The 14,584-nt window shown below is 42.7% G+C and overlaps 1 protein-coding gene across 1 annotated transcript in view; it reads right to left on the bottom strand.

The window, feature by feature from the left end:
* Positions 1-6,283: 6,283 nt before the first annotated feature.
* The window catches only part of ARL5B (ADP ribosylation factor like GTPase 5B), a 10,104-nt gene continuing 1,803 nt past the window's right edge, over positions 6,284-14,584 (bottom strand). The window contains exons 2-6 of the mRNA XM_015414611.1: positions 12,256-12,316; positions 10,977-11,124; positions 10,388-10,471; positions 9,840-9,991; positions 6,284-6,562 (exon numbers count right to left, since the gene is read on the bottom strand). Of these exons, the coding sequence (XP_015270097.1) occupies positions 6,514-6,562; positions 9,840-9,991; positions 10,388-10,471; positions 10,977-11,124; positions 12,256-12,316 (494 nt within the window). The 3' untranslated portion in view covers positions 6,284-6,513. The remainder of the gene's footprint in view (positions 6,563-9,839; positions 9,992-10,387; positions 10,472-10,976; positions 11,125-12,255; positions 12,317-14,584) is intronic.

The raw sequence follows: 14,584 nt of genomic DNA, 5'->3' as shown, positions 1-14,584 counted from the left end.
TGGGCCAGTTCTTTCAGGGCTCTCTCGTTTCAATACCAGGGCTTGCATTCTTGCTCTAGAAAATGTATTTTGGAATTGAATTGGGTTGGATATCTATACAGACTATGATAGCAATGACAAGTCTTGTGCCAATGTCTGTGCCTTTTCTGTAAGTTAGATAAAAGCCTCTGTGGATCAGGGCACAAGAAGGCTCCATGGATCAGGGAGAACACCACCACCAGTAGAAAGTATCCAGGAGACCCAACAATTATCTTACAAAACAAAACGTACCTCGGAACAGCAGGTCATTGCACAGCCAGCTTTTGAACGCTCTAATACATGAACATACTCTGCTCCAAAAAGAAGGCAGGGGGTGGCGTGGCAGAACAGACCAAAACATGTCCGACTCAGGTTTGATGATTAAATTTTACATGCTGGTCAAGAACTAACCCCCCCGAGATGCAGCAAGTATGCAAGAACAGCTTTGTCTCACACTATGTATGCTTATAACTTCCCAAGGTTTACCACAGCAAGGGATGACAAGATGCCTCAGCCCCTGCTAATCCCATGGACCTGTGCTGATGATACAGCACACTCACTGCCGTGTCCTCTGACCTGGCAGCGGCTCTCCAGTGACTCATGCGTAGGATACTCGTCCTCTGCCATCAAAACACAACCTTTCTCCAGTACACTGGAGCACGGATATAAAGGTGAGGTTATTCATGTCCATGAAGCAGAAATAGCCATACTATGAACACAACTTTCTTAAGGCTGGGGGGCGCGGAACCTTTATTGAGTTGGAACCTAAGAATTCATTTCCCTAATGAGATTCTGCTTTTAAAGAATAAAAATTGGGGCAAGTATAATGAATTGACAAGTAACAACCAGTACTCCCTCTAAGCTGTGGCGTCTTGTGAGCAGAAATTCTACTTTGTGAGCTACTGGTATTCAAGTTGTGAGTGAGCGATCTGGTTACTGCAGAAATTAGTTTGCTCTGGAGCCATCCTTCTTGAGCAAAGACAAAAATGTGTGAGCCAGAGGCTAAAAAACTGTAATAACTGTTCCAGGACAGGATCAGCATAGGCTGCATAGTGCTACCTATGAAGTAGCACAAGGTTCAACACTAAACTGCATAATTTTTCAAATTCATTCCTTCTTGACAGAACAGGGGAAGAAATTATCACCATGTAGAAGTGGAGTGAGCTCCCATCTCTAGTTCCAGCTCCTGCCAACCTAGCAGTTCGAAAGCAAGAAATTGCAAGTAGATAAATAGCACTTCGGTGGGAAGATAACAGCATTCCGTGCGCCTTGGGGTTTAGTCATGCCGGCCACATGACCACGGAAACGTCTTTGGACAGCGCTGGCTCTTCGGCTTTGAAACAGAGATGAGCACCGCAACCCTAGAGTCGGATTCAACTGGCTTTCGAGCAAGGGAACCTTTACCTTTACCTTTTTAGAAGTGTTGCCAGTTGCTCCTATGCCAGAAATTATTTTGTGAAGTATTACTCCTTATTATTACTATTATTTATTGAATCTCTAAACTGCTCTCCCCCAGAGGGCTCAGGGTAGTATACATCATATTTAAGGAACAGATCAGCTAAAACATCACAATAAATTAGTTTAAAACCAGACAATCATAATTTCCAATAAAACCAATAAGACCATTAACCTTCAGTCTCAGATGGCGTTCTGCATGTGGCTGCGTCCTCCAAGGGGTGGGGTTATGGGCCAGGTGAGATGGAAAAACCATTGCTGTCCTCAGCCATAAGCCTGGTGGAACATCTCTGTTTTACACGCGCTGCAGAACTGCACAAGGGTGCGGATGTCTCCAGGTAGAGTTCCACCAAAAAGGCCCTGGCTCTGGTTGCGGACAACTGGATATCTTCTGGACCTGGGATCACCAGCCGGTTTTGAACCTATAAGCATAAGGCTCCTTGGGGGATGTGCCAGGAGAGGCGGTCCTGCAGGTATGTTGGCCCCAGACTGTTTAGGGTCTTAAAGGTTAGAGACAAAACCTCAAAGCGGATCCGGAGTTCAACTGGGAGCCAGTGCACCTGGCAAAGCACAGGCTGAATATGCACTGTCATAGGGGTGCCTGTCAGCTTCCAGGGTAGCCGTACGTGGAGCGAGTTACAATAATCTGACCTTGAGTTGACCTTTGCATGGATCACTGTGGCTAGGTTGGAGCAAGAGAGGTAAGGGACCAGTTGCCTGACTTGGCCAAGTTGGAAAAATGCCAGCCTGGCAACCTTCGTAATCTAGGCCTCCACTGATAAAGAGGTATGCAGAAGCATGCCCAGACTCTTGACCACTGGTGCCAGTATCAACGGCACACTATCAGTAGCTGGAAGTTGATATCCCAACCTTAAATCACTCCCACCCAGCCACAGGACCTCTGTCTTTGATGGATTCAGTTTCAGCCAGCTGTCGGAAGCATCCAACCATGGTCTCCAATCCCTCAGCCAGATTTGGTGGGACAGCAGCCGGCCACCTGCCCATCAACAGTTACAGCTGGGTGTCATCCGTGTACTGATGGCAACCCAGCCTGACACTCCGCACCAGCTGGACAAGGGGGTGCATATAGATGTTAAACAGCATAGGAGAGAGGACTGCCCCTTGGGGGACCCTGCACACCAACAGATGTTGGGGTGATACCCTCTCTCCAAGTGCCACCCTCTGTCCCCGACCATGAAGGAATGAGGTGGACCACTCCCAGGTTACCCCATGGATTCCTATGCTAGTGAGGCAGTGGGCCAACAGGTCATAGTCAACCTTTTCAAACGCCTGCTGTCAGGTTAAGTTAATAACAGCAGCACCAACCCTGTGAGGGTGACCAGTGCTGTCTGTGTCCCACGGCCAGGTTGGAAGCTGGACTGGAACGGATCTAATGCCGACGTGTCTTCCAGGAAACCCTGGAGCTGCTCCACCACCGGTCTCTCAATTACCTTACCCAGGAATGACAAGTTCAAAACTGGGTGGTAATTGGCATGGTCCAACGTATCTAATGATGACTTTTTAAAGAGCGGTGTCACCACAGCCTCTTTTAATCCCCCTGGATAGACCCCACTACTAAGGGACAGATTGATAAGGTCCATTAGGGGGATTGTATATCATCACCACTGGCCTTATCCAGCCATGAAGGACACAGATCTAAGAGGCACGTGGTCGGTCTGACAACACCCAGGATTCTGTCGATGTCAGTCCGAGAGAGTTGCTGAAGTTGTCCAACACTGAATCCAGAATGGCCAAGGGGCCTCAGCTGTGATGGGCAGGTTGTGGTGGCGCAACAAAACTTTGTCTGCAAAAAAGCTCACAAATGCCTCACAGCTAATGGCCAAATTACTCCAACTACTAGAAATTGTTCTTACAATGGCCTGGTCTCTGAGTTGCATGGAGGATCATGTCCTGAGTCTTTTAATTTTGTTTGATATTCAAAGATGGCTACCAAATACAAAGATGGCTACCAAATGGCTACTCTTACTTCATTCCTCTGGAAGATACCACCCAACAAAGGAAGGCTAAAGCAAGCATTTAACACTTTTGCTTAAAACAAAGAAAAACACACAGCTTCATTTTCAGATATATTGTTTGATCAGTTCTGATGTACGTCAAAATACATTTTATCCAAAGTGACCACACGAGAAAAAAAAATAGGGAGACCAACTTATGAGACCAGAAGTAACAATGTGATTTCTACTGAAACTTGCCTGGTAAGAAGAAACTGTGGTAATTAAACACAGACTCTTTCCACAACTCTTAAGAATGCTCTTGTTAGACTTTGTTTAGTCTCACATTCATACAAGAGAAGAGATGGAATTGAAGCAGTCTTGCACGATAAAAACTACACAACAAGCTGGAAGGATGTGATACCATGATCAAAAGTGAATAGTAGTTTACACACAGGCAAGAGGTTGTGCAGACTGGTACCCCACCTTCCCCCTGGAGCAGTTTTGGCACACTGGACCCCTTCCTATTCCCCCCACAACAAGCATCACATTCATTGTAAACCATTTTTGCAATTTTGTGTGAGACAAACACTGCTTTGCACAGCCAAATACTTTAATTCACCCCAACGAACATTTATAATGCAATAAAATGCTGCTGATTTGGTATAAAGTGACTGCAGTCTGGTAAACCATACTCCATGTAAAAGGTCAAATGACACATGATCCTGTCCACAAGTTCTTCAAATCCCATGGTACAGTGAGAGCTACAGCTTAAAAACTGAATTGCCTCTCCATTAGGGAAAAAAGCTAAAATTCACAGCACTGCAAAGCTCATGAGTACAGCCAAAACTGAGAAGGCAGAGCAAGAAAATCTCCCTTCCACTATCACAAATGTCTAAAATTTTTAAAAAACGACAAGGGCTACTTAAAGACTGCAGTTAAGTTGATGACATTTCATTATACAGCAAAACAGACTTCAAACTCAAAGTGCGTGCAGCTTTTAAGCACAGCTTACATCTAACTCTTGAAGCAGGTGGGCTTTAGACATGACCGTGTTTCTGATTTTACACGGTCAGAAACACGTGCCTGCATTCTCAGGTATCAAATGAGCTGATACCTCTAGGAGTGGAGATGCATCGTCCTAATAGATCAGTTCCTATTTCTCAGATGCCCAGGCTGTAATGCAAGTTACCTTATGTACTATAGTACAATTCAAGTAGTCCAAATGTGGTCCCCTTTCTCCTCAATGAAATGGGTCTCCAGACTGCTAAAAGGGAACACCCACGGGCGACTGCCACTTTACGGGACACAATCCACAGTACTAATAAGGACCCTTGCCTTCTCTGGCTGAGCTCTGTTCCAACTGATAGCTTTTTTCTCTCTCCTAGAGTTCTGGAAATAATCTTTTGCTCCCCTTTGCTCCACAGCAAAAAGAGAGAGAACCCATCCAAATTTAATTTTGCCTTATATTCATAAAATTTATGTTACAATATGTCACAGCACAGTCAATTATGTGGCCTGTAACTTCCTTTAAATTGTTTGGCACTGCAAGAAAATGCTGAATACACAAGCCCTTTCCATGCGGCATTTATGGAACACCAAAGGCCAAGCCAGATGTGACTCAGGAGATTTGTCACTGGATCCTCCTGACTCCCCCCTTAAGCCAGGAACATCTTAAACTGTCCTGCCAGCTGCTGCAGGCCTTGCCTGCCTTTAACCAGAGCAGTGCTGATAGAGAAGGGAGCCGAAACCTGAACCTTCCCCGTGCCACTTCCTGCATGCAAACTGCTTCTGAGAGGTATCCCATAAGGCTTTGTAGATAGAAAATGTACATGCACAACATTTTAGTTGTATTCTTTTACTTTCCTCAGCCAAGTGGGGCTTCAGAAACTCCTCCTCTAGTTTGGACAGAGAGATCCAAGTACATTCAAATGTGTTGCACCTAGTTTGCTTCCACTTAACAGACCAGAAGTCAACCGGTGGTATGACAGGAAAACAACTTAGTGCCGTAAAGCCCTACAGCACATGGCTGTTGAAAGTTGCAGTTATTTTTGCAAAACACAAAAATAAGGCTTTGTGCCTATGATCTGTAGAACGAGTAGTCATCCTGGGGGAAATGATACCAAATGCCGCTTATGTTTGTGTGGCGTCAGAGCAACCCTCTTGAGAAGCAGAGTTATTCTTAGCAGTGTTTTTGCTCTGTTTTTCTCCAGTGGAGAAATAATTAAAACTTATCCTGATTTCTATGCAGGAATTACTCAGAATGAAGTTGCAGAACCAGATTACTTTGAAATATAGTATCAGGAAGAGTTTAGCTTTCACCACCATGTTATCATACAATGTTTTTGGAGATCCCTATCCATACCCTGGTGTTCTTGTGGAATACGTATATCCCTATAAAATTTGCATTGTTAAAACACAGTGCAGTCATACAGTCCTTCCAACCAACATGCAGCATATTTACTGTTATTGTACAAAACCGACTTTTTAGGTAAACCCAACGTATAAAAACATTTAGCAGTTGAACAAAGTTTTTTTTAAAGGCATATGTTCCCCAAGGCAGAAGTGACAATGACAGGTAGATAAACAGGCAAAGACTGTAAATAAATGTTTCCATGTTATACAGAACTTCTGTAGTGTGTATCAGCATTTGAACTTCCTCACTTGGAAATGGGTTAATTTTAATACGCACACCCCTGGAATGGGTTAATTTTAATACCCACACCCCTGGGATTCTTAAAGCTTCATTGCAGCACATGAAAAAAAGGAAGAAAAGCACCCCATGTTACAGAGGCTATTACTGTAAGTTGCAAGAATAAAGACTTTTGTCAACAGCCACTTTTGTTACAAGGCAGTCATTTAGCTTATGTTGTCAGGAGAACTGGGAATTCCAACTGTTCATCCATCCAAAATTAGTGCATTTTCAAAAGTGTTAAAATACTTTTCAGTTCAGCGGCACTTGATTCAAGTGTTGCTTGTTGGAAGTTTCAGGTGTTTTAAGTTAAATATGTAGCTACATCAGCAGCCAGCCGTACCACAAAGGAGTTTTTTGTCCACATAGTAAATGTCACTTTCTAGCTGGAAAAAGTTATCTTACTCCAATTCGGGAAGTCATCCATTCTAGACCTTGACACAATCTGGAATGCAGGGGGAAGAGAGAAAGCAATACAAATAATGAGACAACCAGGATTTGGTTCAAAGTCAACAAACCAATTTCATCCTCTCTTACAATGTCCATACAGTTTGTTTTTAAAAAGCAACAGCAAAGGTTTCTTCAAATTCTGGATTTTCAATGATGCCAGGGTGTTTTAAATGTTGTAAGCCACATTAAGGAAATTTCTGAGTTTGTAGGACACAGGCATTTTAAATAAGGGAAGTAGTATACTGCCAAAGACAGATATTTTTCCATTTTTTAAAAAAAGCCAAATGGATTTCTTTATATGTGCAAGTTTGCAACAAAAAAAAGAAAAGAAATGAAAGAAAATCTAGACTCAAAGCCCCACTGAAATCATATAGGATTTCTATTATAGAAAAAATTGGATTATTAAATGGGATTTAGAATTAAAAAATGGGATTATAGAAAAAATGGGAACAATATTGTTCTTAAGCAGGGAAGTATACACTTGTGCCTCAGATAAAGATTTCAAATCATTTTACCCTCATCTTCAAGGAATACAAAATGTATGATAACACTGTGTTGTCACAGCACAATACACTTAAGACATCCTATCTGTGCTAGGTAGGCAAGAACAGCAGGAACCTGTCAAGACAGCCTAATATGTACATATTCTAGTTCTAAGAAACTCCGTTTTTATTCTACAAAATGGCTTCCAGCCTCGGAAATTGAAGAAAAGATGAAGAGTATGACAGCATGTTTTTAAAAGATATGGAAAGCAGGACAGCGCCAGGGCACCCGAGTATTCTTGCTAAATTGTCAGTTACACGTCTACCTGATGACTCAACACACTATCTCAGTGATATGACGACTGAAGTAGATTAACAAACACCACAAACTCCACTCTGTCCTCATTTGAGGAAGCCTGCTGCCTTAATGACAGATCACCATAAGACAGGAAAAGCTGACCTTTTATGTAGGTTAAAAAACAAAACAACCCCCCCACACACACACCTTCTGTCTCTAATGGCTGCCACCACTCTGGCACGGGTCTCCTCGGGAGGGCCCAGAGCACCCACCCTACCTCCTTTATACAGCACTTTTCCAGTAGCTTTCCTTTTATATGTGACTAAATGAGGTGTGAGGACCCAGGCAGAGTAACAAACTACCTTCATTAACAACTGTAGTTCAGAAAACATGTAGAAAAAATGAGCACAATAAAGGTAGGTAAACCAGTAAAATAATAAATCCTAACGCGTCTGACTATACTGTCCTAGCCTCCTCTAGGTACCTGTTCTCAGGCTGACTCACCCCTTTTGGATGAGGGATCCCTCTTTCTGCAGCAGCCTCACCAGCCCTGCTCCCTGAGAGACAACACCCTCCCACTTTGGGCAAGGCCTTTTATTCCTTCTTCCCAGGCACCACCCTCTACTCCTCTGCTGGTGCAACCTTTCCCTCCAAATCCCCTGTTAGCCAGTCACAGGGACCAAAGGGTGATCTGGGAGATGTAGGGCCTGCAGTTACTCTAATACAGGCTTTGCTGGAGCCACTGAGCCTCCCTAGAGCCTGTAGGTCGCATCATGACACCTTCCCAGTCACATCCGAGGCCAAAGAGACATGTAAAGAGAGCCTGTAGAAATTTCAGATCCACTGGAAAAGACAACAATGCTAGGAAAATTGAAGGCAGTAGGGAAAAAGGAAGAACCTAACATGAGATGATTGACTCTATCAAGGAACCATCACCTTCAGTTGGTAAGACCTGAAGAAGGCTGTCAGTGCTAGAACATTTTGGAGGCCATTCATTCATAGGGTCACCGTAAATTGGAAGTGACCTGGCGGCACATAACATATGGACACATTTACTTTCCTCCCTCTCATGTGCCACTAGGTCAGTTCACAAGTATGAACTTGCATTTTCTTAATAGCAAGGCTGGAAGTATCTCAGTTGTGTATTTAACATGCATCAGCTATGACTCAGTAGAGAACCTCATGCCCAGCTCCTCGGTATTGACACTGCTACTCGTCGCAACTTTACTGTGTCCAACCTATCAGCAGAATAACACAAGAAAGCACCACTTAGACCTGATGTACAAAGGATCTGCCCTGTAGACATGACGTTAACATGACCCAACTCAATATCTTTGAGGCATGGAATACTATTCTTAATGTTCTTGTATGTAAACTGATCACAACTAAAGGATACATCTGAAGAATGTAAAGAGCCATCACTGACTGCTGTAGCCAATTACTGGAATATGAACTCTGTTGTTCACTCCAGCATTGTTTACCCAGTGAGTTCTGAGGAACATTATCTTGACACGCTGACGTGTCAAATCTGACACAGTCCCAGACAACCTTGTGTCTCATAGGTCTCTGCATTTTTCAGGGGGGTGGGTTAGCTCAATCAACATTCCCCACACTTTATCATATAATAATTTCTCCCAGTATGAAACAGGTAAGTCAACAACTCTGATCATGGGAAGCACATGGCAGGCACAGAAGGCACCATCCCCTAACTTTCTTCTTTGTGCAGAAGAATCCGAACTGGAATTACATTCATGGACACTCTCCCAAGCATAACTGGCCTTGGCGCTGCTATGCACTTGCATAACTTCAGATCAGAAAGAATGACAGATGCTTCACTGGGGAAACTCTTTTCAGATGAAGTGCTCACAAAGGGGGTCCATGTTTACAAGCCCTGGAGACAACAGCACAGTAGGAGCACCAGCAGGAGGGAAGGAAGAGGCAGAATGCAAAGCAGAGGAGGCCACTAAGGAATCCTAGAGCTAGCTGAAACTCCCCCCTCCCCCCAAAAAAGGAAGAAACTCTCAAAACTGTTAAAGGGTTTGCCTGTCACCTTGCACAGACAGGGTCACAAACATTTTAGATAAGGGAAATTAGGTGTCATTCAGAAGACGGATAATTAGACTATGGGATGCCATCATTCTAAAGATAGAAAAATATATGTAATTAAATTTGGAAAACTGATATGCATATATTTTGAAGTGGTATTTGTTTTTAGACTAGTTGTTTTCTTTTCTTTCTGACCATATGGTCTATTGCTTTATTTTGTACCTTGTAAAAATATAAATCAATGAGATAAAATAAGAAGATGGGACAAAAAAAATCCTACAGCCACCCAGATTTGTGACTATAAATTAAGTAGTGCTTTCAATTTATAATACAATATTCTTTATCAGAATAACTGGCTTTAGAAGTGCAATTGTGAGATCAGGAAGCAAGAACACGAACACGTACGTTGCTGAACAACACAGCTTAAAGTTGCTAGATAAACCTACCCTTCTCCTGTTAGAGCACAGCAGGACTGAATGTGCCATGGATGATCTTTTATGGAACTAAGGGTGAGGTACGTAGAAATTTCAGCAGCCGACATACAGCCTTTCATATCCTGTTTGTTTGCAAAAATGAGAACAGCAGCTTTCCGCAAATCCTGAAAACAATGGAAAAATACGTAGAAAGCCCATGTTACTAAAAGTATTGAAGTTGTGCCATGTGATTGTTCATATCAGAATAATGCTATAGATTTTGGGCTGGTTCAGATACAACATTGCCAGTTGCCAACTTGTGGACTGCATGTTCCTTCCTCCCACACTCCCCCTTCCATAGCTTGGGCATCACCAGCCTCAAATACAATTTAATGTTCCTGTCAGCCTAAAACTTAACACGAACAAGCTAACCAACGGTCCTGCTTAACCACAATTACTGACCAACAAATGTTCTGATGCGCAGGTATGATTTGATCTCGGAAATCAGACGAAAATAGGTTTGAGCCACAACTCGATCTGTGTGGTTTACAAGACAGTCTAGAATCCTAAATGCAAAGTACCTCATGTGCCAGCATCCTGTAGAGTTCTTCCTTTGTGATCGACAATCTCTCTCGATCGATGCTGTCAACAACAAGAATAATAAACTGTGGAGAGAAGATCAGAATGTTGGACAAGCAGCTAAACGAGTGTTTCCAGGTGTGTAGAGGCTCAGGAAGTGACACATTTGGAGCAAATATGTTAAACAAAATGCCCATGTGAAGCACTTGAAATTCCTACCCATATCTGCCACAAGGGGGGGGGGGAGAAGACACACAATCCAATGCAGGCAGTGGGGATAATACGGTCCAAATCCAGTCAGCTTTTTCATAAGTTCTTATAAACAGGTATCAAAAATGTATCTGTGTCATTCAAGTTTACTAGAAAAGTCAACATTAACAGCCTGTTCTTGTAGTAGACTAAGATGTCAATGGTAAGGCCTAAAATACCTTTGAGAGACTTGGGACAGCAAAATCTCTTTCTACTGCTGTCTCAACTTTTCTTCTTCAACTACTAGGTTATACTCATATATCTGTACCAGATCCCTCATGCCACTGCTAATGCAACCATTCTCTTGAACTGATCAGTTTAGGAAGGAACAAGTGAACATACCTCTGTATTTGAATAATAGGTATTCCAGGATGATCGCAAGGACTCCTGTCCTCCAATATCCCACATGAGAAAATGTGTGTTTTTAACTACTATCTCTTCAGCATTGCTTCCTATAGTTGGAGAAGTGTGAACCACTTCATTCATTAGGCTAAAGGGAAGAGGGGAGGAAAAGGTAACCATTCTACACAAATTTATTACCACAGAATAATTTTCTGCCTTCTGGATTAAAGCACAGATCAAAGCAGTATAGGAACAAATTCATTTGAGACTTTCATTTGAACTAAGTTTCTCCACATAAAACGCATCCAGGAAGTTCTGTACAGTTCTTGTGTGGTAACCTAGCAGACTCCACAGAGATTGTCACTACTGGATGTCAAACATGGATGACAGCTCATTACATGTATTCTAAATTATATCCACATGGAGGAATACCCACATATACAACCACATGGAGGAACTTATCCATAACCCTAACCCTAAGAACATTCTTTTTCAGTAAAAAATATTTATTTTATAGTAGATGATCACTTAATCGCAGGGACATAAAACTACTCCTCAGCACAAAGCTATTTTCCAGGCAGAAACAAGCTACCGTGGTTTCTATTCAAATGGTCTTTTTCTTCTTGTAAAGAAAGACGGTATTTTTTAAAAAAATCAGCTTTCAGGCTAGTCTCTTCATTACTTGCCTGTGCCTTTTATAAGCACAGCTTTCAACAGTTTCAAAAAACATTATGATGAAGTCCTACTCTCAAGGACCATCACATGGGTGATACCGGACAGGTCAGCAACAAGATTTTACTTTTCCACAGATGTGAGAGCAGTTACCAACAGGAATCTATGACAAACTCTTTCCCTTCATGAACAATTCACATTTACAGTGTATCTGACATACTGAGAATTTAACTACAAAAGCACTGCAATAAGTGTCTTACAAAAGAATTTAGGCTGGAGGGGGACAAAAGAATTTAGGCTGGAGGGGGAAAGAAGGCAGAGAAGGAAAAAAGAAGATAGCACAACTGAACGTTTTTCCGATATTCTCAAGACTGAAAAAGATTAGTTCAGGCTTCAAGGTAATTAAAAGTGCTTAACAATTTGCAGCAACGGAATTGAAAACTATTTTATAATCACCTCCTTTATCATTAAAGATCAGCTGTGAAGAGCTCCTATATTCAATTCAGGGCTTGTCACCTTTACGCTCTTCAAACTTTTAATCCCTGCCCACCAAACTAAGCTGTGTCGCACTCCAGATCTGAAGCTGATCTCTGGTTTATATACTTACAACTGGTAGAGAATGGTGGTCTTTCCAGCATTATCAAGTCCCACAATTATCACCTTGTGCTCTGAAATACATGAAAGCAAACATTTCTGAGCAGCGATAAATCTAAACAGCGTTCCACACTTTTCAGCTACCTGTAACTTCACCACTAAGTTATATCCTAGATACCATTGCACCCTTCTAAGCCCACTGACTTCACTAAGCTCTGTTTAGGACTACACTTTTATAGTACAACTTGACCAACAGGTACCTTATAGAAAGAGAGCCATGACAAACATCCATCTACTAAGCAATGCAACCTCTTCTACCCTTCCTCTCAGGAACCCACCTGTTCTCCAAAGCTGTTCCTACTCTGCCACAGATTCATTTTTTCCACATCTGCTTGCAATGACTCTCCGCCCCCTTTGCTATTCCAAGCCTGTTCTTTTTTTTTCCTTTCCTTTTTTAAAAATAACCTCCCCACTGCAGATGCATATCAGCATTCTTTTTCTTTGCTGGACGACTTCTTCTTCTTCTTTTTTTTTTAAACCCAGTAATTGCTTATAGCTGCTTTCTGCTTTCAGTTAGGGGGATTGGGAAAATGCCGCCACAGTCCTCTAGGTGACTTATCATCACTTACACCAATCTTTTCCCTGTTGTAAAACTCTTATAAAAGGGAGAAGATGGAGGGGCTGATTCTCTTACAGCCTCATACAAAAGATGACAAAGGTGGCTCCGAAGTGGTCACTATTACGTAGGAACGCAACCACTGGAAAAAGCTCCTGCACCAGGGTAACACATTTGTTGCCAGTAGTCAGCATTACGTGCTGCTCCACGCGCACCACCAGCAATCTACAGGATGAGCGGGTCTCGCATGGAAGCTGCTGCACAGAGTTGCTGCCACAGGAAAGCGTTTCCAGCTGCTTGCACTGGGAATCTGCGTCAAGATATTCATTAAAATAATGTCCGCCTGGATGGATGCTTTGTGCAGTAGCTTCAAGGCAGTGGAATCATTTATCATGTCTCGTGAAAGGTTAACAGATATTCCATTAAGAATGGAATGCCTCCAGACAGCTCTCTCCCATGGCAGCAGTTTGTTTTGGTTCCCCCCCCCCTCTATAGAACTGAGAGACGGGGTGAGAATGGCTGAAGGGCCTCATTATTCCTACGTCTACCATTTATGATCCAAGCTTAAAGAAAGCCCACTGGCCAAATGGGTACTATATGCATAAGCTAAGGAACAAACTTCATGCCAGCTTTTAAATGGGTCTCTCTAGCTGTCCCTTTAATATCAGTTTGATCTGCAGCAATGATCAGGTGAGGTTATTTAGCTCCATGCCACAAAAAGCTTCAAGGGTTTATTTCTGCATATTAAACCCCTGACATCTCCCCCCCCCATCACCAGCTGGCAATTTTAATTGGGATCAAGGTGAAGAGGAGGAGGTTAACTCATCTCCCTCCTATTGCTTCCCTGACAGCAGCTAGAAAAGAGGTAAGCTTACCAACCGGTCAGGAAAGAAAACTTCAGGCCCTTTAATAGCAGTACAGTATATAGAAATCTGCCATTCGTGCTTTTCATGGCATGGAGCTAAACAACATCGCCAGATAATTGTTGCAGGGACCATTTAAAAAGTTGACAACCCTAGGAAGAGGACTTCCAGTAGCATCAGTAGGAGATAAAAAAAGTAGAAATAGGTGTCTGGGTTCCCTTCCCCCTTGCTGCTGTGGTGCACTGGTTTGGGTAATGGACTACTACTTGGGAGACCCTCAGCCCATGAAGCTCACTGGGTGACCTTTGGTCAGTCACTCGCTTACAGCCTGATGTACCTCAAAGGGATGCTGTGAGGATAAAATGGAGAGGAGATAACTGAATGAATAGTAGCTCAGAAGGGCTAGTTTCTATTACACACATATATACTGAATCAGACCATCGGTCCATCAAAGTCAGTATTGTCTACTGAGACTGGCAGTGGCTCTCCAGGGTCTCAGGGAGAGGTCTTTCACATCACCTCCTACCTGATCCCTGAACTGGAGATGCTGGGGATTGAACCTGGGACTGTCTCCATACCAAGCAGTTGCTCTACCACTGAGCCAAGGCCCCTCTCAGAATGCTTTTGTATCCTATTTAGGAGTGCAGTAGGATACAAGAGCAGTAATCCTTCACTTCCCAAACCCACAATCATGACTGAAACAGTACCCTTCCTCCCACCCTGGTTGTTCATTATTGTTAAAGTACAGATACTGAAGCCAATGACAGATACATCAACAAAACATGAGTTCGACCTCAAGTTATTTTAGAAGAGTAATTTACAGCTATGTCTGGGAGAAAAGTGATGTATTTGTTTAACTAATT

This window comes from Gekko japonicus, unplaced genomic scaffold (genome assembly GCF_001447785.1).
Source record: "Gekko japonicus isolate JY-2015 unplaced genomic scaffold, Gekko_japonicus_V1.1 scaffold780, whole genome shotgun sequence".
NCBI classification, from domain to species: domain Eukaryota; kingdom Metazoa; phylum Chordata; class Lepidosauria; order Squamata; family Gekkonidae; genus Gekko; species Gekko japonicus.
Note: the sequence above shows the minus strand (reverse complement) of the source record. Positions and strands in the feature narration are given on the sequence as shown.